At 49.6% G+C, this 26,424-nt stretch overlaps 1 protein-coding gene and 1 long non-coding RNA gene across 6 annotated transcripts in view; one reads left to right on the top strand and one right to left on the bottom strand.

The window, feature by feature from the left end:
- Positions 1-2,209, bottom strand: part of LOC112980235 (uncharacterized) — a 36,251-nt gene extending 34,042 nt beyond the window's left edge. For 2 of the 5 annotated variants that reach the window (XM_026094936.2, XM_026094938.2), the window contains exon 1: positions 1,740-1,897. In XM_026094936.2, the coding sequence (XP_025950721.2) occupies positions 1,740-1,782 (43 nt within the window). In that variant the 5' untranslated portion in view covers positions 1,783-1,897. Of the gene's footprint in view, positions 1-1,739; positions 1,898-1,932 lie in introns of those variants that run through there. The other 3 variants (XM_064513883.1, XM_064513884.1, XM_064513885.1) reach the window with 3 other exon arrangements.
- Positions 2,210-8,422: 6,213 nt separating this feature from the next.
- LOC135328706 (uncharacterized) lies at positions 8,423-25,767 on the top strand. Its single transcript, XR_010389707.1, has 3 exons — positions 8,423-8,553; positions 14,680-14,774; positions 18,399-25,767. It is a non-coding gene; the product is annotated as an uncharacterized LOC135328706 (long non-coding RNA).
- The last annotated feature ends 657 nt before the right edge of the window (positions 25,768-26,424 follow it).

Here is a 26,424-nt window from a genome sequence, read left to right as displayed (position 1 = left end):
GGGAACACATGGATACCTGCTTTTGCTCTTTTTGTTTTAGCCCTCAGATTTCCTTTCTGTCTCTCTTCAGTACATGATTCTCACCCTGTGCTGCTGGGCTGCGTTCCCTTCTCTTCCACTCTCTCGTCATTCCTCATTTGCTTCCTCTCAACCTGCAATGCCTGGCCACTAAGTTGCTCGTTAGCAAAGCAGCAATGACACAAGGAGCTAAAGAGGCATCTGGTTTGCATTCTTCCTCCCAAACTGCATTTCGAGATGCAGCTTTAAAGTCCTTGCCACAAAACTTGCAAGAAAAAGCAAGTTCTTGGCTCTTTCTGAGTCCAAGATATGGCCCAAGCCAGGACACAGTATTTGATGTCTCCTTGCAGCTAAGATGATTAGGAAGCTCCCTTCTGGTCTCCTACTTGGAGAAACTTTAGCTTAATTTTTCTCTTTTGATTCTTTAATGCCCTGTGTTCTCCTGCCACGGCCTCCACCTACGCCTGCAGCTGTAACTCCGTCCGGGTGCTGAGGGATGCTGCCGTGTGGCACAGCAAGCTTCCTCTCCCCTCCTGCCCAACCCTGCTGTAAGGCTTGTGCTGTAGAGCCTGGGGGAAACAAGTTCAGAGCCAAATTATCCACATGAGGAGGTAAAAAGGCTGTCTCCACTGTATTGTAAGGTAGCATCTCTTCAAACACACTCCACATCTTGCAGCGAGGTTGGAGTGCTCTCCTGGCAGCATCGCATTAGAGCGGCTTTTCAAGCCAGCCCTTTGTACTGTCGGTAAATGCAGTCTCCAAACTAAACCCAGGCACAGCCATGTGCTTCAGCAACCCTTGCTAGCAGAGCACCCAGTAGTCACCCAGGAGGGCACGTAAGAGGCTTTAGCTCACGCTGAGCTTCCCCCAAACCTCCCGAGTGGGAGAGCCTGGAAGAGCGCTCCCGGCAGTGAGTGACCAAGCACATGTCCATGGACACGGCAGCCTGTGCCGGCTCAAGGAGCTACCTGCACTGCAACAGTGCAGAGACCCAGGGGTCAGCTTACAGGTAGGCAGTCGAGGGGTTCTGCTACCTGGATCTTGCGGTCTTGAAGCCCGCAAAACTTGCTAAGGTTTAAGACATACCAAACCCATCAGAACTGAAAAAGGCAGACTCAGCAAAGACCCAGACAGGTGGGGCTGCACCCGTTGTTTTGATGACAAACTTCCAAAATTACATCTAATTTGCTGCAGGTTCAAAGCTGTCCTCCCTGCTTGGGTCACCTCATCATCACTGAACGGGAGGGAGAGAGACTAAAACCTCTCAAACGCTGGATAATGTCTGTTTGTTGGGGATGGACCAGCCTAGGGAATGTGGTATTATATCCTTGTCAGTACAATGACAAAACGGCAGGGCTGAAGGACAGACCTGATCTGCCTCACGTTAGTCAAAACCAGGACAACACCCTGGGGACAGCGAGCGCGGTGCTGCACTGACATCTGCTCGGACGCTAGTCCCCTAGGGCCTCCGTGCCGAGCAGCCTGCCTGCTCCCCGCGCGGGCAGAGGCTGCTCGCAGTCGCAAAGCTGCCGTCTCTCCGGCTGCTCCCTCCCGAGCCCTTCCACTCCTACCGGCGCGAAACGAGCCTCTCCTGAAGAGGGAGCGAGCTGCCTCCCGAAGCGCGCTCCTTTCCCCCCGCTCCCCGCTAGCCCCAGAGGCACGAGCAGCGCGGGCAGGCGGAGGAGCGCGGTCCCCCCGGCCCGGCCCGGCCCGGCCCTTACCTGCGTGCGGACAAAGGCAGCCGGCGAGCAGCGAGCGCAGCATTTAAGCGGGGCGGGCGCGGGCGCGCGGCGGTGCCCTGCTGCCGGCCGCTGGGAGCCTGTCGGCCGGACAGCGCTGCCCCGGAGCGGTGGCGCGGCCGGGGGGCGGGCGGCACCGGGGGGCGGGCTGCGGCGGGGCGGCACCGGGACTCACCTCGGGCGCGGGGCGCCGCCAGGGCGAAGGTCCTGCGCCGGGGCAGCATCGCGGCGGCCGCCCTCAGCGGCGCGGCGGCGGCGCGGCCATCGCGGCGGCCTCGCGGCGGCCCCGCGCCGCTGCCCGCCCGGGCGGGCGGCTCTGGGCGGCGCCGGGGCGCGGGCGGGCGGGAGGCGGCGGCGGGCGCCCGGCCAGCGGGGACCTGCGGAGGGAGCAGCCGTGAGGAATGCGTCTCCTCCGGCTGATAAGCCGGGATGGCGGGAGGGGTTTGCACTGCCTTTGCAACCCCCTGAGAGAGAGAGGGGGAAAAAAAAGGCAGGCGCGAAGAAAAAGAAAAATATTTCAGCACTTGCATAATGTCAATAAACACCCCCCCTCTCAAGTGGCAGGAGAGGAAAGGCTGGAATGCTTTGGGTGGGGAGGAGAGAGTGGAGCAATGATCTTTCTTTCTTTCTCTATTTAAATCCCAAGTAATGTGTTCGCAATGCAAAACTCTGCCTTGGTTGTACTGGGGCTGCAGGCTACGGGTGAGAAGGGTGAGGGGGAACTGGCAGGGCTGTGCTCAGTGCAAGCTCCCGGGGCAGATTTGTGGTGCTGCCCCACTGCAGCGGGCTGTAAACAAGCAGGCCAGGCACGCAGGGCTCTGGCGGGCCCATGGCCACGCTCGCTGGGGAGCCGCACGGCGGGCGGGCCGTGCCCACGCTCTGTTTAGGCTGTGTACGTGCCTCCCTGCATGTGGGTAAGAAAGGCCCCTCAGGCTAGGTTTAAGCAATGCAACCCCCCCACCCCCCAACCCGATAGCCTATCCGGGGTCTCTCCGGTCTGTTTGCCAAGGGATTGCCAGGCCCTGCACTTCTCCCATCCAGGCTCCTGCTGACTCCAGGAGAAAATGTGCTGCTCCACCGGTTAAACCAGCCCAGCTCTACGGGCTTCAGCTGTCTGCGGGATCAGGGGCCTGGAGGAGACCACAGACAGGCTGTGGGTGCTGCCCAGGGTTGGATCTGTTCAGAGTTGGCCCTAGAGTGATCTAGCCCTGCTACAAATTCATGAGAAAACCGTGCGGGAGGGAGCTGTCAGAGGAGATCCAGCCCAGCTGCCCCTAGCTCTGCTCCCGCAGACGCTGGTCCTCGTCCCACACTGCTGGACCAAACACCGCAGGCCAGACATCCACTGGGGCAAACTGACTTCTCACGGTACAAGTCCATGCAGCTTGCCAGTTTGCACCAGCAGCAGTTTAAAAACAAGCAATTTAACTGGCCCCTTTTCCCCACCACAGTTGCTCTCCTATTTAATTATTATTTTATTGTTCCCAAACTCGTCATCCAACAAAAGGCATCCTTCCTCCCTGTGCTAGGAGATTTATTGCGCTCTCCCCATTGCCTCCCGCTGCGGTGGGACGGCGTGTCTGCGGGCAGCACCGAAACGCTGCCCTTGCAGCCCTGGAGGCGCTCAGCAGGCCCCCAGCGCCTGCTCCTGTGTCTGTGGGAAAGCCAGAGAGGGTTGTGTCCCGGGCCAGTGGGAACCGGGGGCCGTGAAGTCCCTCAGGGAAGGACATCCCTATTTCTCACACCGAGTCAGTCCCAGGCCAAGGAAGGGGTGACCCACTGCACCCCCCCCCCCAGCACACAGCTGCTTTTCCCCTCTCTCTCGTCACCCTGTTGCTTCCCGGGATGTCCCCAGCGAACGGCACAGCCGCCAAGCCCCACTCCCACACCCAGGCAGGGACTGCTTGGGTCAAACAGCTGGGGCGGCCACGGCCAGGTGGTTTTGGGGAGGGATAGAGCTGGGCCTGTCCTCGGTAACCTCCCCTCTGCGCTGCACTGGGGTGCTCCTAGATTAGAGACCATTTTATAGGACCAAGTGAAGACAGGCCGTTACTTTTGAGGAGCTGTGGATGGATGTGGCTAACAAACTGGTTACTGCTTTACAGTATTTCTAGCAAGTTTCTCCAAGGCCATTCTTTGGCCCCACATTGCAAACGGTGCCAGATTTCATATGGTGGGAGGTGCTGGGCATGTCGGGTCTTTCTGGGATAAAGCGATGCTGTTGGAGTGCTGAATTATTAGAGCAGCTGAGAGGTCATTTGCAGGTGCCTGAGTGTGAATTCAGTGGCGCAGTCAGCAGCCAGGGGTGTTTTGGGGATGCAGTATTCCCATCCCACCCCCAGCCCCGCTGCCATCAGACCGTATCCCAGCCCTGGCTTGGTTTGCACCTTCCTTTCCTCCCGCCATAGAGCTCGGTGGTTTTGTGCACTGCTCAGCGTACTCCTATATCACCCAGGGGCTTATTTTTTTTAAGTAATTAGTTTGGAGAAAAAAAAAGATACTGTGCTGATGTCTATATACAGCTGCAATTCAAAGTGCTCTGGGCAAGACTAAGCGCATGGGATAATTATGGCATGGCACATTCCCTTTTTAATCATTACATAGACCATTTTTCCTTCTTATCAAGGCTTCTCCTATCCCACCTTTCCTGAGGAGATGTTCCTTTAACTCAGTTTCAGCTCAGACCAAATCTAAGAGGTACTGAGAATTGTAGCCAGCATTTTCAGATATGTCTTGGGATTTGGATGCTGTGGTTTCGGGGTCCTATTCCCAGAGAAATGACTCTAATTTGCAATGAGGAAAATGTTTGTTACGATCTGAAAGCTAGGTTCCTAAACAAAGTCTCAAACTGGCTATTTCTAAGCTCAGTTTACCTCCTTGTGCTCCACAAATGCTTGGGGCCAACAGAAATGACTCTCTTACCAAAATGTAATAAACAAAACCAACCAGTGACAGTAAGCTTTTGAACAAGAATAAGAAAATCCCCTGGAACGCACACAAGCCCTAGGCTAGGACAAAACTTGGAATGAAAATGGCTGGAAATGAATACGAGATTTCAATACTCTAGGTGCTCTTACAAGAGGGTGTGCTTGTGTGAATGTAACTGATAATTAATATTACAAGTGTCCTGTGTTGACACAATATGTGACAGTGTTCAGTCCACAGAGCCCTGCAAAGCTGTTGTTAGGTGTTGTTCATGGTTATTTTTGTCTACACTTGAAAAGTTTTAGTAGCATAACTACATTGGTTTTAAAAAGCTATGTATTTTTTCAACTCATATTTATTGTCTGTATTAGCATTGAAGTGTTTTACACCTAAATAGCCTAGCCCTGGACCAGGTAAAAGTTATCATATTCTTAGGACTTTTATTCCAATATAAAAGCATCTATGTGAAGCTGCTCTCCCCCCCCCGCTTTGTGGCCATATAGTTATAAGCAGCAAACAGCCGTGATTCCAGCCCTCATCAAAAATAGCCCACAAGCAAGAAACGAAAGTTTCGGGTGTCCAAAATCGAAGAAAGTGCAGAAAAGGAAACTGGTAATTAATGTTCTTTGCTCCAAACCTTGTGAGCCCCCTTGATGCAGGAAAGGTCGTATCCCCGCTACACAAACACGCTGGGCCCAGGTTCTGCTGCAGGCCAGCGAGCAAGGACGGACACTTCTACCGTGCAGCTTCTCCCCTGGGCTGGCAGCAGCGGTACTGCTGCCTCTCACCATTCACGGGGGAGCTTTGAGATAGGCTGGGTCACTTTTCTTGAAGTCCCATTTTTTAGCCAGGGGAGTTTGGGGTGGCAAGAGGGCAGGAGTGCTGTCCCCCAGCTGACAGGACCGCCGGGCTGGACGGTCGCCACCTCGCAAGGGTGCCCTGGTTCACGGCACGCGCTGGACGAGCCCTTTCCCCTTGGCTGCCGCTGTGCGCGCCCAGGTCTTGTGCCGGGGCTTTACCCCTTTCAGCCCTGTGCTGAAAGTGCGCATGGGCTTCTCCGGGTTGCACACGGGGCAGGAAATTCCCTCTTGACTTGCAGAGGATGTAACGGGAAAAGAAAAAAGCCTCTTAGTCAGCATCAGCTTCATTTCTGCTGGATGCATCAGTTTCCTCAGCTGTAAGAAAACTCTCCACCCCAAGAAGTCTCGGAGCGTGGAAAGCTGGAGCGTCTCTGGATCCCCGGGGGCGCAGCTGCATCCTACCCGTCTTGTCGCCCTGGTGAGCCTCGGGGCTGGTAGGAAGCGGACGTCGGAGCAGGCAGCCTGCGCTCTGGGGGGAGGCCGAGGGCTCACGGGAGCTGCCCCGGCACATCAGCCCCCTTGCCAGGGCGGCCATGAGTTTGGTTTAGCCGCTGCGATCCCCAAAACTGGGGCTTCATTTTCATCGCTGCTGGGAGCACCCACAGCTCCATTTGTCCAGCAGAGGATGGGAGTGGGGGTCCCACGCTCCTGAAAGTCCCAGGGCTGGAGCAAGGAGGGGGACAGCATAGTTCCCATTCTGTAAATGACTGCAAGAACATTTCCTTTTCCTCCCCTTTTTCCACCTTGTCTATTCAAATTGTAAACTTTTGGGGCAAGTGCTGTTTGTAACGTGATGTATTCCCAAGTTAGGCAGCTGGAAAGCAAGACATCTACTTCAGCAGTCGCTCTTAACACTGTGTAGGCCATGCTGCGGTTCCTCTCTGCCCGCTTACTAACATGCACTGCCATGGTTGAAATCACCGCTGAATCTCCCCCCCAGAGTGATTGCTAGTGTCCACTGAGATGCTTCGTAACTGCAAAGGAGAAAGCCTGTCAAATGTGATCCCTGCTTTGAAAAACTCCCTGAGAGCCGAATTACACAGTGGCAGGACAGAGCCCGGAGCGTGTGTGCCTTCGTACGGGCGAGCTCTCCCGGCTGGGGCAGGTTTCCCCTGCTGTTTTGCTTTAGGCAGGTCCCCTGTGCAAATAACTTCACCTCCTGCTGCTGCAGCTTGTCTGGCAGAACAGGATTTTTGTGAGCAGTTTCAGGACCCATCTTCTTTAAGGCGTGCAGCCCCCAAATCACAGGATTCCTCATGCACTGAACGGGCCCCTCCACCTGGCATGAATTATCTGTGGTGAAGAAAAACACATTCCAGTATCGCTGTCCTTGTGGTTTTCTCACCGAAGCACACAATGAAACAACTGTCAATCTTTCATCATACATATATATTAGACCTCATTTTCCGTCTTGTTCCCTGACCCCTGTAGTTAGAGGCCAGATCTGGACAGGTTGCTTGACTACACCCTGGTTTGCTTTTTACACCTGCAGAGTGGCACAAAAGGACCCTGTGCAATGCAATCAACCCCTCGACTTGAACTCAAGCAAGGTTTTGGGGCCATATCTAGCAGCAGGATATTGGATCTGTGTGATAACTGACCTGGGGAGAAGCGAGTAGAAAAGACGGCGATAATATGCCATAGACATGCAGGGCTGGGAAGTCCTGGCAGGGGCAGCTCTCAGCTCCAGCCCTGCCGCGAGGTCCCGGGAAGCTGCCTGCCCTCTCTGCACCCCAGCACCCTTCCTCTTCTCGCTCTGCTGAGCCTGGGATTTCCCGAGGCCAGGGCAGTCTCTCCCACCGCGTGGGCGCCTTAGTGCCGCAGGGCCACTGCCTGGCAGGCAGCAAAAAAATAATAATAAAAAAAAGGTTTCGAAGAGGAAAAAGAGGAAATACATGACATTTGCATTCCTGTAAACAGAGGTTTCCAGAAGACACCGGTTTCCTGTGGAACGGTCCTCCTGCTCGCTTGGCAGTGGCCCGCACATGTACGGTTTGTCCAGGTGAAGGTTTGGGGTTGGAAAAGAGGAAGCTGGTTTATTGCAATCCCCTTACAGTGCAAAAAATAGCCTGCTGGGATGGCAAGAGGCATTCAAGCCTGTGCGTTGTGACATGTTAACCCCTTCGAGTCTTGTGTATTGCTGCAGACACTTGTCTCAGTCTAGACACATTGCAGTTTTTGCTCTTTCCTCAAGGAATCTAATAAATGCAGTAAGTAAGTAAAACAAGCAAAGCTGGTCTGCACAGGCAAAGCCCCTCTGAGCCCTCTCTCCCTCGCATGCAGATGCTGCTGCTCCAAGTGGTTCGCTCAACACAGCATGGGGAGAGCTAAACGCCTTGGCCCTGTTTCTGCTTGCTGACATGTTCATCAGTCTCCCCAGAGCCGGGCAGCTCAAATTGCAGGAGCAGTTTGGATCCCAGCACAGGTGGGTGATCCTGGCTCTTCACTGCTGCTGCAGGACCCCCCGCCACCCCGTTGAAAACGGCGGCCCCACGCTTTGGCCTGGGAGCCTGGGGCCGGCGGGCTTGCCAGGCACAGCGTGTCCTTGTGTGTGCATGCTGGAAACACCTTCGCGCTCAGCGAGTTGGGCTGAAGGACCTTTGACTTCAAAAGCTACCGCAACAAGTGGTGAAAATCAGGTCACTGCTCTCCAACTCTCCAGAGCCGGGCCAGGCGGCGTAAAGCTGCTCAGTCCCCCTTGCTTTCCTGTGAATCGCCTGCCCTGAGGGCTCACCCCTTGCAGAGCAATGGGAAGGACAGACATACACCCCCTCCCAGCACCTTTCCCAGGCAGACCGTGCTGCCCTGCACTGACTGCCTTCTTGATTATCTTATAAATCAAGCCCTCTGCAATTTCCTTTTGCTCTCCTACAGGTTCCCTCCACTTTCTGACACCGAAGGTCGGAGTACGGGCAGCGAGGGCTCCCTGGTGAGGGATCAGCTGTTTCTCCTCTCCTCATGCCCAGTGCGCACAGCCATCTACCCACCGCTGCTCTCATGCCCGGCTGCAGGTGAGGTGTCCGGATGGGGCATCTGAGCCCGCCTGTGTCGGGGCAAGCTCCCTGCCACGCTGGGAGAGCTCAGCGGGGAGAAGGAGGGTGCTCGGCTGCTGCCGGGTCGCAGGGAGCGCATGGTGGATCGCACTCGGCCACGTGCCAGGAAGGTGGCTGGGAGGTAGGCTGGGCATGAGGACGGGGATGCCGCCAGGAGAGACAAGGGAGCTGGTGAAGGACAGGAAAAGCCTCTGAGGTGTCTGAGGAGCAGGGCAGCCCCTCAGGAAGGAAGGAAGGGTGGAGGCTGAGCCTGGCCAGAGAGAGAGGCACCTTGTTTATCTGCCTGACCTGGGTGTCCTGGGAGGGTCGGGGGGGTTCGGTGACCCAGCTGTCAGGGCGAGCCGTGGCGAGGGGCACGTTGGTCCTGGGCACTGCTGGGGTGGCTGCTGTCCACCCGGGAGGAGACCAGAGCCAGAACGGGCAACGAGCCTGTGGCCCCAAGCTGGAGCTGGCGATACAGATGCTCACGCATCCTCTTTAGGCCCCGGAGTACTGGGGAAGGGTATTTTTTAGGAGGAACAGCCTCACCTCAGCAATCCCCTCCCTCGACAGTGGCTGTGTCAGCCTTGAGCGGGGCCCAAGCCCAGAGGCTGGATGGGGAACTCTGCCAGTGGCACCCCAAGGCCAGGCTGGAGGGGACGGAGGCAGCAGACCCTCTGCGGGTCTTCAGGTGTCTCCTATCTGCAGGCTGTGTGAGATAGCAGATGTCTGTGACTTGGTTTTCTGATCACATCCATTTGCTCTGTGAGGAAAGGATAGGATTTGGGTAGGAAATTGAGAACAAATTTCTTCGGAAGGTGACCAGAGGGCTAGGGAAAAGCGAATGTCATCCCCAGCCCAGTCGCACAGAGGGCTCTCAGACTGCGAATGGCAGAGATGCTTCATTTTGGACAAAACAGTAGTTTCTGAATTTAAAATAGAAGTAAAATTCGGTGCTTGGTGAAGGAATGCTGTCAGTAATGGGGACCTTCATAGCCTGTGTCCTGCCACTGGTTTGGGGTTTGATTCCCAGCTGGAACAACATTTGGGGTCAGGTGCCCAGGGACCAGGATGTCTCCTCTCCACACAGAGCTTGCCTGTGCCCAAGCGGGACACAGGGGAGCTGGTACACCAAAGCCTGCTTTTGCTGCGCCGCCTTTATTTCCTCAGTTCTTTAATTTCTCTTTCTGGTGGCAGGCAATACCTCCTCCAGCTCCCAGCTCGGGCAGTTTCTCTATGGGACTGTTCTGGTGGGTGACAAGGGATGAGCATAAGCAACTTTGAGGCACCCTCGGGTCGCAGTTCACCTGCCAACTTTCCTCCTTTTCAGTTGCAAACACCGCCAGCATCTCTCTTTAGCACCCCGGGAGCAGTCCCTGGGTGAGCTTTGTCCTCGCTCTCACTGTCTAGCAGGTGACACCAGGCAGACAGACAGGGAGTGCTAGGGCAATCGCAGCCTCAGGAGCAAAAGGGTGCAAAGGTGCCTGCCTTGCAGGATGCCGCTGAAGAGCTGTGTGTGCTGGCGCCCTGCCACCAGCCTCCCTGGGACCTGCAGAGCCCACACTCAGCGCCGAGCCCTGCCCCTGCCGGGCTCACAGCATCCCGCACAGGGGCCGCGGTGCTGAGTCCAAGAACTGGTGATGTAAGGAAAGAGTGGTCTGGAGGCTTCTGCATAGGGTAAACTCTGCCCAGCCCTGGGCAGAGCTGGGTTTTGGCAGGAGGGGAGTGATGCTAATGAATGAAACCATCTGGGACCAATTGAGCTGGGTCCAGGCAGGGTGAGATTTCCAAAGGGACAGAAGATCGGTGTCCCCCAGAGCTCAGCTAAGCTTCATGCCAGCTCCTGCAGGTCCCTGTACAAAGACCATCCCATGGGAACAAATAGCATCATGTCCAACCTCACATTTGTGTGTGCGCACACTGGCCTGAAAATATAGAGATGGGACGGGGTAAGGTCGGGGGGGGCCAGGGCACGAGAACATAGCTTAATAGGGCTGGGTACATGACAGCAAGACTTGTTCCCCTCTGCAAAGCCTAGGTTGAGCTCACTGGAAGTGCTGCATAGTTTCATGCTCTGCTTTGTCAATAAGAGACTGGTAAACCGAGACAGGATCCCGGGGACTGTGACAGAAAGATCAGAGGGCGTCAGGGAGTTTCCCACCATGAAACTGAGGGAAAAGGTGACAAGGAGGAACTGCCAGGGCTCAGAGGAGAGGTGCTGTTGCCATGGAGCTCCCTTTCCACCCTCTAGGGTGTTTGTACCCCGTCTTCTCCTGCTGTGAAAGTTGTTAGAGGACAAGCACAGATGGAGGTGCAGCACGGCAGCAGCTGGGGCCAGGCTCCGTGTGTCCACGCTGCCGGCCAGACCAGCGAGGCAGGGCAGAAGCTGGACACAGCTCCAGTGCGCTCGGCGTTTGGCCCATTTCTCCATCCCCTTCGCAACTTTTGCTCTATGTGGAGCTGGGGGCAGCTCAGCCCTGCTTGGTCTCAGCTTGGCCCCAGCTCGGCGCAGCCGGGAGGAAGGGCAGCTGGGGAGGATCTGCCTGACACGCTCCAGCACGGCACCCTGCGCCCGCAGCTTGGAGCATGAGACGTGAGAGCATCCCTCCGCCTGTTTGTTTGCTTTTTAGCCCTGGAGAATCCTGGCTGTTATGAAAGTGCAGCTTAAACCTTGCAATTAACAGCACTGAGGATTTGGCAATGTCTGCCTCCTTTACCTTGCTGTAAACACTGTATCGCTTTAGTTTGGGAATGCTCTGGCTCTCATTTTAGAGCAATCTGTTTCAGCGTAGTGCAAGGGAAGAGTTAGAAGCGACTTGCTAAATACATCACCAGAGTTTAAAGCAGTACAAATAGCAGCTAATGAGATCCCTGGCAATTTGCACTGCTTTCCCTTGAGTACATGTACACACATCAGTAGAACTAAATATTTTTCTTGTGTAGGAATTTAATTAGAACCGATTAAAGTAAACATGTCCTTAAGGTTTGAATATGATAGAGCCATTGCATTATAAATGTCATTTTGATTAAATAATGACTTCTTTCCTTGAGCAGGAGAACTATCCACCCGAAACACAGAGGTGAAACTTTAGTTAATAATAAAACTCCCACCAACTTCAATAGAGCTGTATTTCACCTTAATTGTATTCATAATTATGCTCTCACAATTTGATCATAGAATTGACTGTTTCCCACTTGGAGGGGGTATACATTGTTGTATTTTATTTATTTATTTATTTATTTATTTTATATTCCTCCCATGAAAAAACTAGGGACCAGTGACTGTTGATATGCAGAAAATGAGCCCAGCTTCAGGAATTAGAGAATTTACACGAGAATTTGCACCGGTGAAGTTCAGTGACATGACGAAGGTCACTTGCCCCTGGATGCTACATGAGCACTGAGAGTTGCCACCTGGATGCTTTTACTAAAGAAAACACGAAAAGATTAGTCTGGGGCAGTGGTTGCTGGTTCCTGTGGATGTGACTAGCCCAGTATTCAGATGAAGTAACTGAGGAAAGCAACTCTGTAGGTTTTTAAACCTACTGTGAGTAGGTTTAAATCTGTTACACAAGACATAACCTCCATTAGAAAATTTCACAGGGGTTCCCAGACTGAAAAAATTTGAAAACCAGTGTCCTTGATGACAGGACAGTGTTCGGTAGCCAAGGACCTGTCTGGATAACCCAAAGAGTCACTTTACAAATAGCATCTGTTTCTGCAAACCTGCTATTTAAAAAATCACTTGCTGAAGCCAAATCAATGCTCTTTCGTTTGTGTACAACTCTGATATCCAGTTCTTGGGTGTGTATTTCCTCTGGACATCCCGGAGGATATCGCTGGCTCCACTGTTTGCGAACTCGGGTCGGTAACGTGACTGTGGCCCTTACGCCACAGTCTGCATGCACGACTGTGTCAAAGCAGCAGGTGTGTGCTGTTACTTGGCCCCACATCTGGCACGACAGGGAGGGCACGGGAGCTCCGATCTGACACCAGCATTGAGGAGGTCGCTGTTCCCAGTCCAGCCAGTTCATTCCTCTGTGCTTTCCCTTTCCCTGCCTGTAAAAAGAAGGTAAAACCAGGCTCCTTTGTAAGAGCTGCCTGGGCAGCAAGCCTGTATTAAACTAGGTATTTCTATGGGCAATGAGTGATAACTGCTGTCCAGAATAACAAAAGTGAGTTCATCATAAAGAGCCAATTTTTTTCTCCAAACTAACCCCGAAGTGGGGCTGTTCTAGGTCCAGATGGGAAGTGCTGATGATACCTTCAAATCCCCTCTGTTCTGATGTGATCCAAGCCCACTGAAGAAAATGAAATACTACCAAGCATTTTCAGAGGTTTGGGGCCAGGCCCTTTGTGGCTTTTTTCTCAACCATATTACCTCTGCTTTTGTCTATAAAATGCTGCTTCTCCTTGTATTCTTGTCTAGTGTGGAATGAATGGAGACAGTCTGCTATGTTACTGCAGACTTCCCTGTGCTTTCTAATTTAAGACTGCTGTTCAGACTGAAATTTCCAGTTTGGCTTATGATGAATCCATGGTCTATATGCAGTGCCTGAGTGATATTTCCGTATCCTGAAATAACAGGAGGCTTGTGATACATCACCTCATGACTCTGCAGTGCTCCACGGCTCATAAGATGGAGGACTGATGTCACCAAATTGTTGTACACCTAAACAGTCACTGCAACAAACCTGTTGCGCAATGATCCTTCATTTAAGGCCAGTAAGATTGAACTAAGTTAAGACAGGCTGGTTTCCATGCCAGCTTAAAATAATGGGCATATGTATTTTTAGTGGATGTGTATAATGACAGCCTTCTTTGGTGCCTTCTGAAGAGTTCCTGGCAGTGCTCTTAAAACAAAAAAACCGAGAGCGAGTACGGGAGAGCGAATACTGACCTCTGGATGACCCAGCTTTGAATCTCAGCGATTTGCAGTCACGCAGCACAATTTACTTACTCCTGGGTTAGTTCTAGTATGAAGGAACAGGCAAAGAGACAACAAATATTGTTGCAGGTTTGCAAACTGAATCAGTCAGGCTCCAGTCAGTCAAAGTCAGCAGTAGACGGGGGCCAGATCTCAGCTTGCCCCAATAACTCAAACTTCCCCAGGCTCAGAGGGCGGCACCGAACAAGGGAAGGGCTGCGACAGGCAGCAGAGCAGATGTCAGGTAAGCTTGACTACTCGGGAGGCACCTGCCCAGAGTCTCTTTTTTTCAATAAAAGCTCCACATCTGACTGTTTCAGGGATATTTAAAGTCATGTTTTCAAAGCACGCCATCACAGAGAGCCCTCTGGGACAAGCTGGCTGCTCATTTTAGTGCCCCAAAAATGCAGGCTAGGCTGTTCTGAAGATCTTGCTCTGTTTGCAGCTGCCAAACTGTTTTGAAAGCCAAACCCTTTTTCATATAAACAGCAAACTGCCTGATGTCAAGTAAGGTCTGCAAGATAAGATAAGCATACTCTAGGACAGTGAGGAATAAATGGAGGAGACCAAGTTAAGGTAAATAGATGGCATCAAGCAGAAGTTGCTTTTCATGCAGTGTTATGCACAGCAAAGGTGGCAAGAAAGCATCGGTATCCTTCAGGGCTATGGGAGATGGGTGGGAGGCGGGTGTTTGCCCCACCACTGCCGCTGCAGCTCCCGCAAACCCAGGTGCCACAGGCCTGGGCGAGGGGAACCCAGCGCTCCGGCATGGCCGCGGGGCGCGAGCAGGGCGGGCTTAGTGCTTTCGAGGCGTGCTGGAGGCAATGCGAGGAATGGGGAGAATGCGAGAAGGCCAGGGGAGGGTGCAGCGAGGGAAGGGGAAGAATCGACCAGGGGAAAGGAAGAGGTGTGAGGAGCTCAGGAGTCCCCCCTTCCACCATTTCTCTGTTTGCCCGTGTTGGAGGCAGTCTGAGTCCCTCAGCAGAGCCACCAGGGCTTTGCTGCACTGAAAGGCGTCCCAGTTCTCATCCCAACAAGCCCACTACCGTGACTGGTCTCTCCTCAGCTGCCCCTGGTGGCAGGCACAGCGGAGGGTGTGCTATCAGCAGCTCCTCATCCTGGGCACCTGCAACCTCAGAAATAACATGCATATGTTGTCTTTGTCCTTGTCTTTGTAGATGACTTGGCCCAAGCAAAGGTGAAAGCCAGTGGAAACATGAAAACTGCTGTCCTCATACCTAAGGGCTGTGGATGTTCCTGTGAAGATGCACAGGTCTGTGGGACCATATCTGAGAGACTTTGTTAATGGAGAGTTCTTGCTTTCTGAAACAGTCCTTCAGAGCCATCTATTTTTTTTTCTCTATATTGCTCTCACTGACTGTATTAACAGTTAATGTCTGTAATAACTTGAACTAGAAATCCTGTCATTGTACTTATTTGGGTAGGAGCTGTTTTAAGCAGGGAGTTGGTACCTCCTTAAAAGATCTTGCTTAAATCACATAGGTGTAACAGTGTAATTCCACAATGCAAGAAAAGCTCGGGGAATTGCAACACTGCCAGTACCCTGGAAGCTGCTTCGGCTGCACAGAGCACTGTGGCACTGTTGGAGCCCGCAAGCAGGGCAGCCGTGGCTGCAGCACAGCTCCTGCTCAGACCTGGTGTAACATTTCTGGCTCCAGCGCTAACCCAAGTGTCTCTATGTTCTTATCAGCAAGCCTTGCAGGTAGCGTTACGTGTTTGTGCACTTGAAATAGAAATATTCCTTAACTCTGAACCTTCCTGGCCTCCCCGTTAATACTCCGGTCTGTTTTGGTGCCTGATGTACTATATAGCTTGATAGACCTCCTGGCTATATAAATCCATGCCTGCAAAGAATTGCAATCCTGGAAGTTAGGGAAAAAAAGACACTTACAGAAAATACATGATGCTGCAAATGTACAAGTGAGACTGTAATCACGTGTTATCCCCACAAGCGTGAGCTAATGATCAGGTTGTTCTGAGATACAAACATAACCAAAGTCCTATATTTGAACACCTGAACATTTATTGAGATTTGACTCAAAGTGGAGTTTGGTGGCTCACACTTTGAGAAAGCTCTAGGAGAAACAGAGACAATCTTTAAAGCCACAGATGGAGTAAGAGACTGGGATATAAGACAGAGCTAGACAGGCTAGACAGTTGGAGTTAGCACTTGACTGTGATTCTGCTGGAATTTTTAGAGGCATCTTTAGCATAGATCCTAAATTTTTTGGATTATTGATCAGTTTTAACTCTCAGTTCTTGCAGACCATGATATGTTTAGCTAAAAGCACTAGAAGATGATGCTTTGTAGGTTTTTCTGGCCTCTCATACCACACTTTATTTCTGACACAAAACATGCTCTGTGGGAAGACTTGTGGTGAGGAAAAGATTTTGCAAAGTCAGCAGTACCCAAATGGGGGATGGGGTGGAGTTCTGGATGAGTAACGTGAGGTTTGGTGCCAGCAGGTCTGAGTATCTCAGAGTAAAGCTGTGTTTGCATTCTGGTATTCGGGTGAAGATCTGGCCAGCAAGCACGCCGTGGCCACCCTGTTTTCCCCTCACCAAAAAGGAGTACAGCTCCCCTCCCTTGCCATGGGGTGGTGACCTGCTGCAAAGGGAAGGGTTACCTCTCTGCTCTCACACCGTCCAGCCAGACCAATGGCAAATGGGCCCTCTGATTTCTGTGGGTTTGCTTCCCAGGTGGCTTCCCTATATTTAGTCAACACATCTGGACAGCCTCTGACTATTCAAAACTCTCCCCCTTCCCCGCGAACCAGATACTGCTTGCTCGCCATCAAACACACATGCTAGCAATGCTATCTGCTATGAAATGCAGTAACAAGGGCTTAAATCAATGTAATGTAGGTCCCCACATGCCATCTCTGCCTGTGTGAGAAAGCTGTTCACGTTGCCCGTTAAGCACCTGCGTCTGTCCTGCTTGTCTCCAGCAGAAACTCCTGCTCTTTCAGGGGGTGCTGACTTGGCCACGTCACTCCGTGAGAGGCAGCTGAATTCTGCCTATTGTGCGGCGAAGGGCTGTACAGCTGGATTTCAGGGAGATATTTTGATCTTGTGGTAGTAAAACGTGCCAGTGAGAAAGATGTGTGATTGGTGTGCTGTTATTTTGATCTGCAGGAGAAAATGGCAAGAAGCCTGCATTAATTAATATTAAACCACTTTTGGCAGATGCTGACTCCTTTGCAAAGTACCTGTTGCTACAGGGCATGAAGACATGCCTGTTTGGGTGGATAGCCAAGGTGCAGAGACAGTACCAGGAAGCAGGACTTAGGCAGAGACAGAGCAGAAAGCAGCACGATGTCCTTGGGTGAAGAATCACTTAATAGGAAGCAGCTATGTCCATGAACTATCTTTCCCTTTTCACTTGGACAGTGAAATCTACTGGTGTTAGAGGAAAAATAGCTGACCTGTTCTAGCCAGGAAATCACTACTGTGAGTGCTGTTGACTGTCAGAGGGCTCTGGGGGTTGGAAAGGGAAGAAATATCCCAGTATATGTAAATAGCAATGTGTATCTACTGGTGTTTCAGTGGTAGACCTCAATGTGCTTTGCAGAGGGAGCCTGTATGGTTATTTCAATTTTTCTGTGAGGAACACAGAGTTCAGGTATCTGAGGCACAGGGAGGGAAGGCAGGGGAGGCATTATAGGAAGCCTGCATTAACTCTAACTCTCTTTAGGGGCATGAGGTCTCAATAAATTAAAACAGAGCTACCTGCAATTCATTGCCTCAATTTTGTGATTGCTCTTCGAGCGTAAGAGCAAGTCCTGTACAGAGATGGGGATTTTTTTCCTGTTCCCCCCTTTCCAGCAGTTTTACCTGCACTAGTGTTTCCAGGAAAAAAATGCAGGGTACCAGTACAGCTGGGAACAGAAATAACCCCCCTGGGCTCTCAGGTTAGCATTCACCCGCCAGGAGCCTCTGCCTCAGTCAAATTCTTGTGGACAAATTCAGTCATGTTCTCATGGATTTCAGGGGGAAATGAAATGTCTCTTCAGCTTTTCTCCCCACAAATCTTTGGTTTTGCCACCACCACCCTAAAAAACCCTCCAGCACTGAACTGAATAGATTCTTAAACCTCAGTTGATGCCTTTAGCATTACTGGAATACAAATAAAGAAAATTTCAACACAACATTAAAAATATGTCACCTTCACTGTGGCATTGTAGGGGAACTGACAGGAATTTTTATTTTGTTTGCCAGTGGAAGGGAACTGTCATTTTCATTGCTAAAATATTTGTTCATTGGATGGAAATAATTACAAATGGAACAAAACAAAATGTTTTGATTAAATACAGGGCTGGACTTGTTTTTCTTCCAGTAAATGGTTGATATTTTCAATTCTCTTCCCCCCCTCCTGGGGATAATATAAAGGACGGTCACAGATCACCTTTCATCTCAAAAGATCCCAGATTGCCTCGGGATCGCTTCCTTTGCCACTGAAATATTGCTACCCATTGGGCAAAACACCATGTAATGATTTAGCCCAACAGAATACCATAGCAAAAGTTGGTCATCTTCCACAGAGCAGGTAAGTTTTTAGGAGACAGACTCCAGTTTGTAATTTGTGCCAAATCCGGGGTTAGCACTTACACTGTCAGACCTGGCTACCCCGTGATGGACAAATGGAAACCAGCAGTTGTCTGCACCTCCAAGAGGGTGCTGGGAACAGCTGCAGTGAAATTAAGTCCTACCAACTTTGATTTGGGGTTTCCCATATAGGACTAAAGTGGTAACTGAGTTTGGGCCTGAGGCAAAAGCATTTGGGGAAGTGGCAGGGGGAGTTTTTGCAGGACTTGCTGGGCATATGAGGATAAAGCAGCGATAACTCTCCTTTATCATCATGATCCATTTCTTTCAGCTGTGAGTGTTTTGAGGCCTCTGCAGGATCACGGCGGGGACATCGGCGAACTCGTGGTGTGCTCTGCACACTGCCTCTTTGTTTTGGTTGAAGACATGACACTTTGCCCTGGATCAACTCTGCAAATAACAATGGAGCAAGAAAAGATTAGTTCGTGCAGATCCAAACACTTTCCTCGTTCCTCCTGCTTTTCTCCAAAGTTTGATGTGATCACTTCAGGTAACTGTCACGTCCCTGGGATACGAGCGGTTGCCAGAACCCCCTCTGGCTGCTGTCAGTCTGGCTCAAGACACCTTTGCCGGAGTGGCCCAAACAGACCAGAGTGCTGTCTATACAGATACAGCATTATATCTTTATCGTTGTCAGAGAGAAGAATTATGTTTCCCCCACCCCTGCCCTCTGGGTAAGAAAAGGCAAACATATCATAAAGGTACTGTAATAAGTCTGCTAGAGCTGTCTTTGCAGCCTCCTTCTCCTCCCCAAACTGGAATGTGCCTAAGCTCCTTCTGGTCTGCTTATTTCTTTTCTTCTGGCAGCCCTTGGGGAAGGCACCTAATACCTTTTAGCAAACATTATTTATGGACGCAGAATGCCAGGAACGTGTCTTTACAAATAGTCTGTACGATATGTCCTGAGCCCTTCTGTCTGGCACCTAATTATGTTAGTCCACAACGCTCCGATTTCTTTGGCTTTTTGCTGTAAGCCAGATTTCCTGATCCTGGGTCGTTTCCATGTGAGCAGACTTCCGCAATGACCCATGGTGTGTGCTTCCATGATGTGCACTGCAGCCTCACAACTGGTGATTCCTGCTGAGGTCCTAGGACCAGTGCTTAGTGCTTTAGGAAAAGAGAAAGGTCAGTGCTAGCCCCGTAGTACCAATGTTACTTCACACAGCACCCTGGGATGCTACAGGCCTGCTCCATGGAGGGGGAATTTGCTGGATCTGCACTGGAGCATCTCTCACCCAGCACTGCTCCCTTCCGTGAGGTCGGTGTTAACGCGATGCATCTATAGGTCCTTGTGGGAGCTCTGTTTATATAGCCAATGCTGAAGTTAAAGAGGGGCAGCTGTAGATAGACTTTTTATCAAAACTATCTAAAAACCTTCCCCTAGATGAAAACCACTGACTTTGTAAGCATCTCTGCCTATTCGGGATCAAGATCAGCGCATAAAGTCTTCCAAGAGAAGATTGGTGAGTTCTGTTTCTTCTCTCACCTAAAAGACCGTGGGAAAGGCTGCACCTTCATACTTCTGTGTTGCTTCCCATTCCCTGTGAATTTGGAAGGCTTTGTAAATTACATAGCTCTTGGTCTCAGCCTAACAGCATTAAAGGAAATACCTCCCTCCCAGTCAAGGGTTTGAGGATAAGTGAAAAACAGTGTACCTGTACACATAGGGCAGGAAGTGATCTAAGATGGAATTTGGTCTGCAAATATTAACATCTCTTTTATTCAGTGAATGCTATCTGAATCTTAATGACTGCAAGTGTACTAAAATTCCATATGCACATTTAAATCCTGAGACAGTATCTATATCAGCACAGGACCTGCAGCTTATCCTGTGTTGTTTCCACCTGTAGATAGTATTGTAATGCTTTGTGTGACTTGGGAGCTAAGAAGGAAGAGCATCACTAAGCTGCTACTTATCATGGCTTGTCTTCTGCTCATCCCTTTATGTTGACTCATTCATTCTTGGGCTGGGCAGTGTGACGGGATCACAGCACAAGCTTTCACAAAGAGCAGACTCTGGACGTGCAGAAAATATCGCTAAAGAGGCTACCTGAGCCTCTGTAGGGACTCACCTATGGCCATTCCTGAGCCACTAAAACCCCTGGTTTGTTTCCAAGGAAAGCTCTAGCATCGTGTTTTCGGTATGCTGGCAGAGAGGATGGGACTTGCTGACTTCAGATGAGATGCCAAAGCATGCAGAGGGGACTCTACTATAAACAATCTGTTAAAATTCATTTTGAAAAGGGAGAGCGATGAGGGGAGGAAAAACAAAATAGACAGAGATGCTGACTTGCCCTCTATGGTCATCCTCCCTCACTGGTGATTAATCATCTCCCCCTTCAAGCCCAACAGACCAGCTACATCACATTCCTCATTTTCTTTTTGTTAGCAAGAAATTTGCTTTTTGGCATGCCTTTTGTAGGATTCAAAGTGCCTTTGTGCTGTGGTGTGAGGGAAGGGAGTTTCACTCCTCAGAAAATGTGCTAAAAGCATATATTATGGGCTGGGTTCTCCACCCCACCCAGGGGTGGCGGAGAGGAGCTGCAGGGAGCCGGTTGTGGATGCCTGATCCCATACCTCTGGCACCTGGTAGACTTAAGGGGCTGGAGACTCTGGATCTGTATGTATTCCAGACTGTTGCTGGAGATCAATGTACTCTTGCAGGGTGCAAATCCCTTCTGAGTCATCAAAAAAAATTGAGTGGGGAGGGAATCAGAAGGAATGGCTTCTGCAGTGAGATAGTAACCTTACTTTATTGTCTGCATACTTGTGTGGGTCTTGCCTATATTACAAAACATAAATTAAGTACATTCATAAGTACAGTGACTGGTAAACCATGTACAATGTAGATTTCCTAGTCTAAGCCTGGTAAAGCAAGTGTTGACTATGCCCTAGGGAAGGGTTGTCCATGGCACCAAAAGGTCCCTTTCCACCATGCTTGTGGTGTGGGTCCTCCAAGGGAGTGATGTGGATAGGAATATGGCCCTCTGTACTGCTGGGGTTAAACCATGGTCCTGCTAAAGCCTCAGCATTTCCTGGTGTTACCAACACATACCAGAGGTGTTTGGAAGGACAACAGGCAAAGAAAGTTTTCCTAGTGATAAAGCTTGTATGCTAGCCCACTTCTGGAAGAGTCACAAAAAGACAAGACTGATTATCTCATGGAAACCAGCTGTCCCACAGTCTGGCTGAATCACAGTGATCAAAAGCCACAGAAGAAGGACCTGATTTACTACCCATGGACAGGGCTTTGTGGACACTGTGAGGCTTGGAATGCACTCACAACATAAATTGAGAGTAAATATATGTCTGTAAATACATATCTTCTAGGTGGCTGTAAATATGTGGCTATAAATACGTGTATCCTCTCTCTGTGCTCTCAAAACAAGATGACCTGCATGTTTAGAGAATCTAATTTACAGATGTTTGTGTTCCCCTTTGCCCGCCAGCATGAATTTCACAAAAGTTTTCCTTTAGCATGACTTAGAGGTCACTGCCTCATGTGACAGCTCAAAAACATAACCATTCCTGGTCAGAGTTGATTCTGACTATGAAGGAGAAGCAGAGGGTTGTGTTCAAACGTAGGCGAGGACCCTTTCTGAACCTGCACTTCTGTGGGTTGCTGTGCACCAAGCGCGAAGCTGCTTCAGCTTCAGTTGCTCAGCTTTTACAGATCCCTTAGAAACAGTCTGTGCCACTCCAGCAGCCAGTGGATCACAGGCTGCACAGCCATCAGTTAGTGACTTCCAGGCTTCACTGGCCCATGGACAAGACCACTGGGCAGGGAGCAAGCTGCAGCACAGCACAATTTCTGTGCTCTCCCTCTCTGCTTCACTCTTCAGGTTTTCATTTCCCTGGGCCACAAGCAAAGAGGTGGTTTAGGGACCACGGCTCTGTCCCCCAGAGTTGGCTGCCTTTCAGCATTTGGAACCATCCTGCCTTCCTGGGATGACTGGAAATGAAGCCGTAAACTCTGATCCTAGTTTGCATCCATGTCAAGCGATAGCAGCCTGTGGTTCTGGAGCAGAAGTCTTCAGAGTGGTTCTTTTTCTCGCACCATCGTGCACGGAGTTGGTGCCTGCCTGAATGCACAGCTACAAATCACTGCAAAGAGGCAGGCAGTTATGGTCAGAGAAACCAGAAGAGGATGTTGTTACAGTTACCTGAATGTAACTCAGGAAACTCATTGCTGACAGAATTTAAGCTTGAAAGGTTTGTACTAGGTGGTGAGATGGATAAAACCATCATTTCTTAGCAGCTGTTGTATTCTTAGTTACAAGGGAAAGTAGCGTAACATTCAGACCTAATCATAGTGAAAAAAATACAAGCAATACTTCGAGCACAATATGAATAAAAGGTTTGTATTCAAACACCAGGCTAAAACCTCACTGTAACAATCAGGCTAATGTGGTGAATTTTTTGTCACTTTTGCAGCAGTTTTTTAAGGAAGGATCCTGGCCCTCAAAAGAACTGCTTACCTGCTGAAGCATAACAACCCACCATCAATCCTTTCCCCTGACAGCCTTAATCCTGCTCTGGCTTGTCTGGGCTGTGTGCTTCAGTAGGAGGTGGAAAACTGAGAGCACTGAGCGCTAAAGAGAGTTGGGATACTGCCGTACAGAATGGTGGGTGGTTTTACTTAGATGTCTTTGTAAATAAACAAATATGGCTGATGAAAGCTAGATGGCCAGAGAGGTTTCTGCCTCTCTCTACGCACCCCACCCTTTTCTTGGCAATTATGGGGGTTTCAGATTACTTAAAATGCAAGGTTGGAAATGGGTGGCTCAGCAGCTGCTTCGCATGTGGTTCAGCTCCTGCTGATGGAGACATCACAGATCTGGAGGAAGGCTCCATCATCTCAGCATGATACTCTTGTTATTTGGTGGACGTTTCAGTCCAACCAGCAGCAGATGCCATTCCTGCAGCTCTGATTGCCAGCTCAGAAGGGAACGTGCTTACCAACACAGAGCAGCAGGCATGCAAGCGTGCTCCTGCTTCACTGATTAACACATTTTACCTTATATATTTCACAGCCTACAAGCTGCATACTTGACCCAAAGGCAAAAGCAGTTTCTTGGAGACTGTGTGGCCATCTAGCGTTATTGTATATACAGCATGCTTCAGAACTTCTCCCTCAATCCTAATCCACTTCCACAAATACTGGTGAACTGCTGAGACCCTGGTCACTTTAGAGCTTTTTCCTGCACATCTCCCAACTGAATGCTTAACTCAGAATTACAGGAGATTTAAACTTGCTAAACCATTGAGCGTGATAATCTCTCAGAAATTTGTGGCCACCTGAAGATTGTACTTACGGACTGAGAAGATGATCCTGCTACCATATTTCACTTAGCCATAGCAAGTGTGGGTTGCTACTGTCAGGAAGAGCATCCAGGGTGCCTGTGGCCTCTGCTACTATATGTTAGCAGAGTGTCATTGATTCCCAGGCAAAAAAAAAAGAAAAAAGAAAAAAAGATTAATTTAAATTTGGAGATTAGGGAGCAAACAAAAGGGATGCCAGTGCTAACAGCCACTGTAGAGGCTCTACAGTGCTCGCAGACTTTCTCATTCGTTCAGGAATAGGAAAGCTTGTACATACACTGAATGAATAAGACAAGGGAGAAATAACCTGAATCTGCATTTCTCACTTTTCTCCTCAAGAGCAGAACAGCTTATTTCAAAGTCCCAGCTTTCTCGTTGATCATTCAGCAGGTGGGGCAATTAGTACAAGGTACTGCTCTTACAGTTTGGAATAAATTAGTTAGAAAACCTGTGTAGGCAAGAGCATGATGAAACGACACACATTCTTGTGTTGCATACCAGAGCAACAAGTAAATTTCAAAGGTGACAACCCAGGCTTAATGTGACTTAGCAGCAGCCACTTGGCCAACCTGAGAACAGAACTGTCTCTGTTTACAATCCTCGTTTTTCTAACTCTTATCTGCTCTCTTTCACTGTAATTTCCCCTGCCTCCTCTACGCCACTAGGTTCATCTTTCTCTGCACCTTGCATTATATTGTTTAAATGTCCAGGTGTGTCATGAGGGACTTTCATCTTCTGAAACAGAAGGTAGTGGACTAGGGACTTTCTGCACCACAATAACAAGTCACTGACTACTGAGATAAACGAAATTGCCTCTGGACAGAAGCTACATGTTACAAGCTCCTTGCTTGGACTAAACAGTGAATGGAGATTCATGCCATGAAGACACACCATTTTCTGGATCCTGCTATGCTCATGGAGGTGCTACCAGCTCTGCCTGTTCAACATTTTTTACTGATGGAAATAGCCCTATTCTCACCCCCTAAATGATCTGCCCAATGAACGGTTTACATAAACACTCCCTTATTCCTCTTGTTAGCTCAGACCATTAATATAAAATATTTAAGTCTCAGTCATAAGACTGAGCAGTTGCAGGGGAGCAGTGACAAGCAGCACTTACTCATTGTACAGTAATAGCTAGCTCTGGAGGAGGATGTTTGTGGACATTGTCTTGCTCATGTGCGCTAAGCCAGGATAAGTGCACTTGTCTGCAAGACTGGACATAAATCTTTTGCATTATCCCCTTGTAAGTGTCTATCTGCGGCATGTAAAAAATATACTGTGGTATGTATCCAGCAGGCTCCATCTGCAACTGATTGATCTTGTAGCATTTACTTGGGACAGTTTTTTGAGAGGTGTGCTTTACAAACACTCTTTCACTGCATCAAGTGCTGTGGGAACTGGGTATCTGAACAGCACCAAAGAGGTATCTAGCTAATTACCATGTTGTTATTTATTTCTGCTCACTTTGCAGACTAATGGGGAAAAATATTCCAGCCCTAAATAACACCTAACTCAGCACACAAACATCCTGCATACAAGGACAGCTAACAGGGTCACTCCCCTGCTGCAGTTCATAGCAGGGATTGTAGCAGCAATTCCTAGGCCAGGGATGGATGATGCCATGACGGTGTTGGGAGGGAGGATGAGGGGTTGCTGCACAACAGCACACGTTTCGCTGTTGGGGAAATGGATGGCAATCATGACACTGGGAAGCACAAGTAGAGGGGAAGACAGCGAGCTGCGGTCCCACTACCCACCAGGAAATCCCCTCCTGCCCTGAACAACTTACACACAAGGTGTTGGGCAGAGCAGGAAATAGCCAAAATGAAGTTGTCTGATTTAAGGTGATAAAATTTGATGTGTGTCTCACAAGTCTAAAACTGGTTTTAATGATATTAGAAAACACTGTATATGAATATAGGAGTGAGGTGGAATATTTGTATTCTTCTGTGTATCTTACTGAGAAGCTTAATTCCTTTGTATTAGATATATAAGTTGTGCTCCTTGCCATTTCTGAGCAGGACAGATCTTATGGCTTTTTTAAAAGAAGCAGAGGTGTTAACATTTCTATCCCAGCCAAAGTATTTGCATTTCATTTTCCCAAGTGCCCCTGAAGGTCTAGTTGCACCTTCTTCCTTGCTTCCTGCCTGGAACTGGTGCTGGGAGTTACTGAAGCTGCCATCATATTCCAGCTTGGATGTTGGCTGCCTTTCACTTGTAGTCTAGGTGACTACTCTACTCTGTGTCATTTGGGAAGCACTTTGGGATCTTACAGAATGAAAGATGTCTGACAAAATAAAGTGTTTGTTTCTTTATTCATTGTGATGCCTAAACAGTTGAAAATGAAACAGAAGAAAGACTTGAAAAAGCTGCATTCAATTGCCACAATGCCAATAAAATATCCATAGTAGGAGGTCAGTAACGTTATTCCTCAATAACATTCCCTCACATAGAAGCACAACCATCTTATGTTAGCCTCCAAACTATGTCTTGCAAAACAGAATCACTTTTCCATAAACCACATTACAAGATCCAGAATCACCATCTAAGGCTTTGGGAATGAGAAGAATGCCAACCACCTCAGTTATTATAAGACCTGTTTGTCCTTCTGCTTCTTCTTTCCTCCCCCTCCTCTCTTCCCAGGTCTCCTTTTAGAGCCAGGAGCTCTAGTCCCCATGTGTGTAGAGAGAGTTTAAAATAGCAATTCATTTGACAGTCCGGTGCAAGAATTAACCAGCACAGCATTTTTTATGGATGTGAGGTGAGGAGATAAGCCCAAATGTGTTTTGACAGCTTGTGTTGTTTAGATCAAGCTAAAGTGTTTGTGTTCTGAGATTAAAAATATTTACTTTAACGTAGACTATGTTTTGGGAAAGCAAGCTTTTCCATCAGTTGAGGGAAGTATAATTCTCATTTGGCTTTTAAGTGTTCCTCTGCCCTCTCGTGGCACAATCTAAAGTGTTCAAGTACAT

The sequence above is a fragment of the Dromaius novaehollandiae genome, chromosome 6, assembly GCF_036370855.1.
Source record: "Dromaius novaehollandiae isolate bDroNov1 chromosome 6, bDroNov1.hap1, whole genome shotgun sequence".
Taxonomy (NCBI): domain Eukaryota; kingdom Metazoa; phylum Chordata; class Aves; order Casuariiformes; family Dromaiidae; genus Dromaius; species Dromaius novaehollandiae.
Note: the sequence above shows the minus strand (reverse complement) of the source record. Positions and strands in the feature narration are given on the sequence as shown.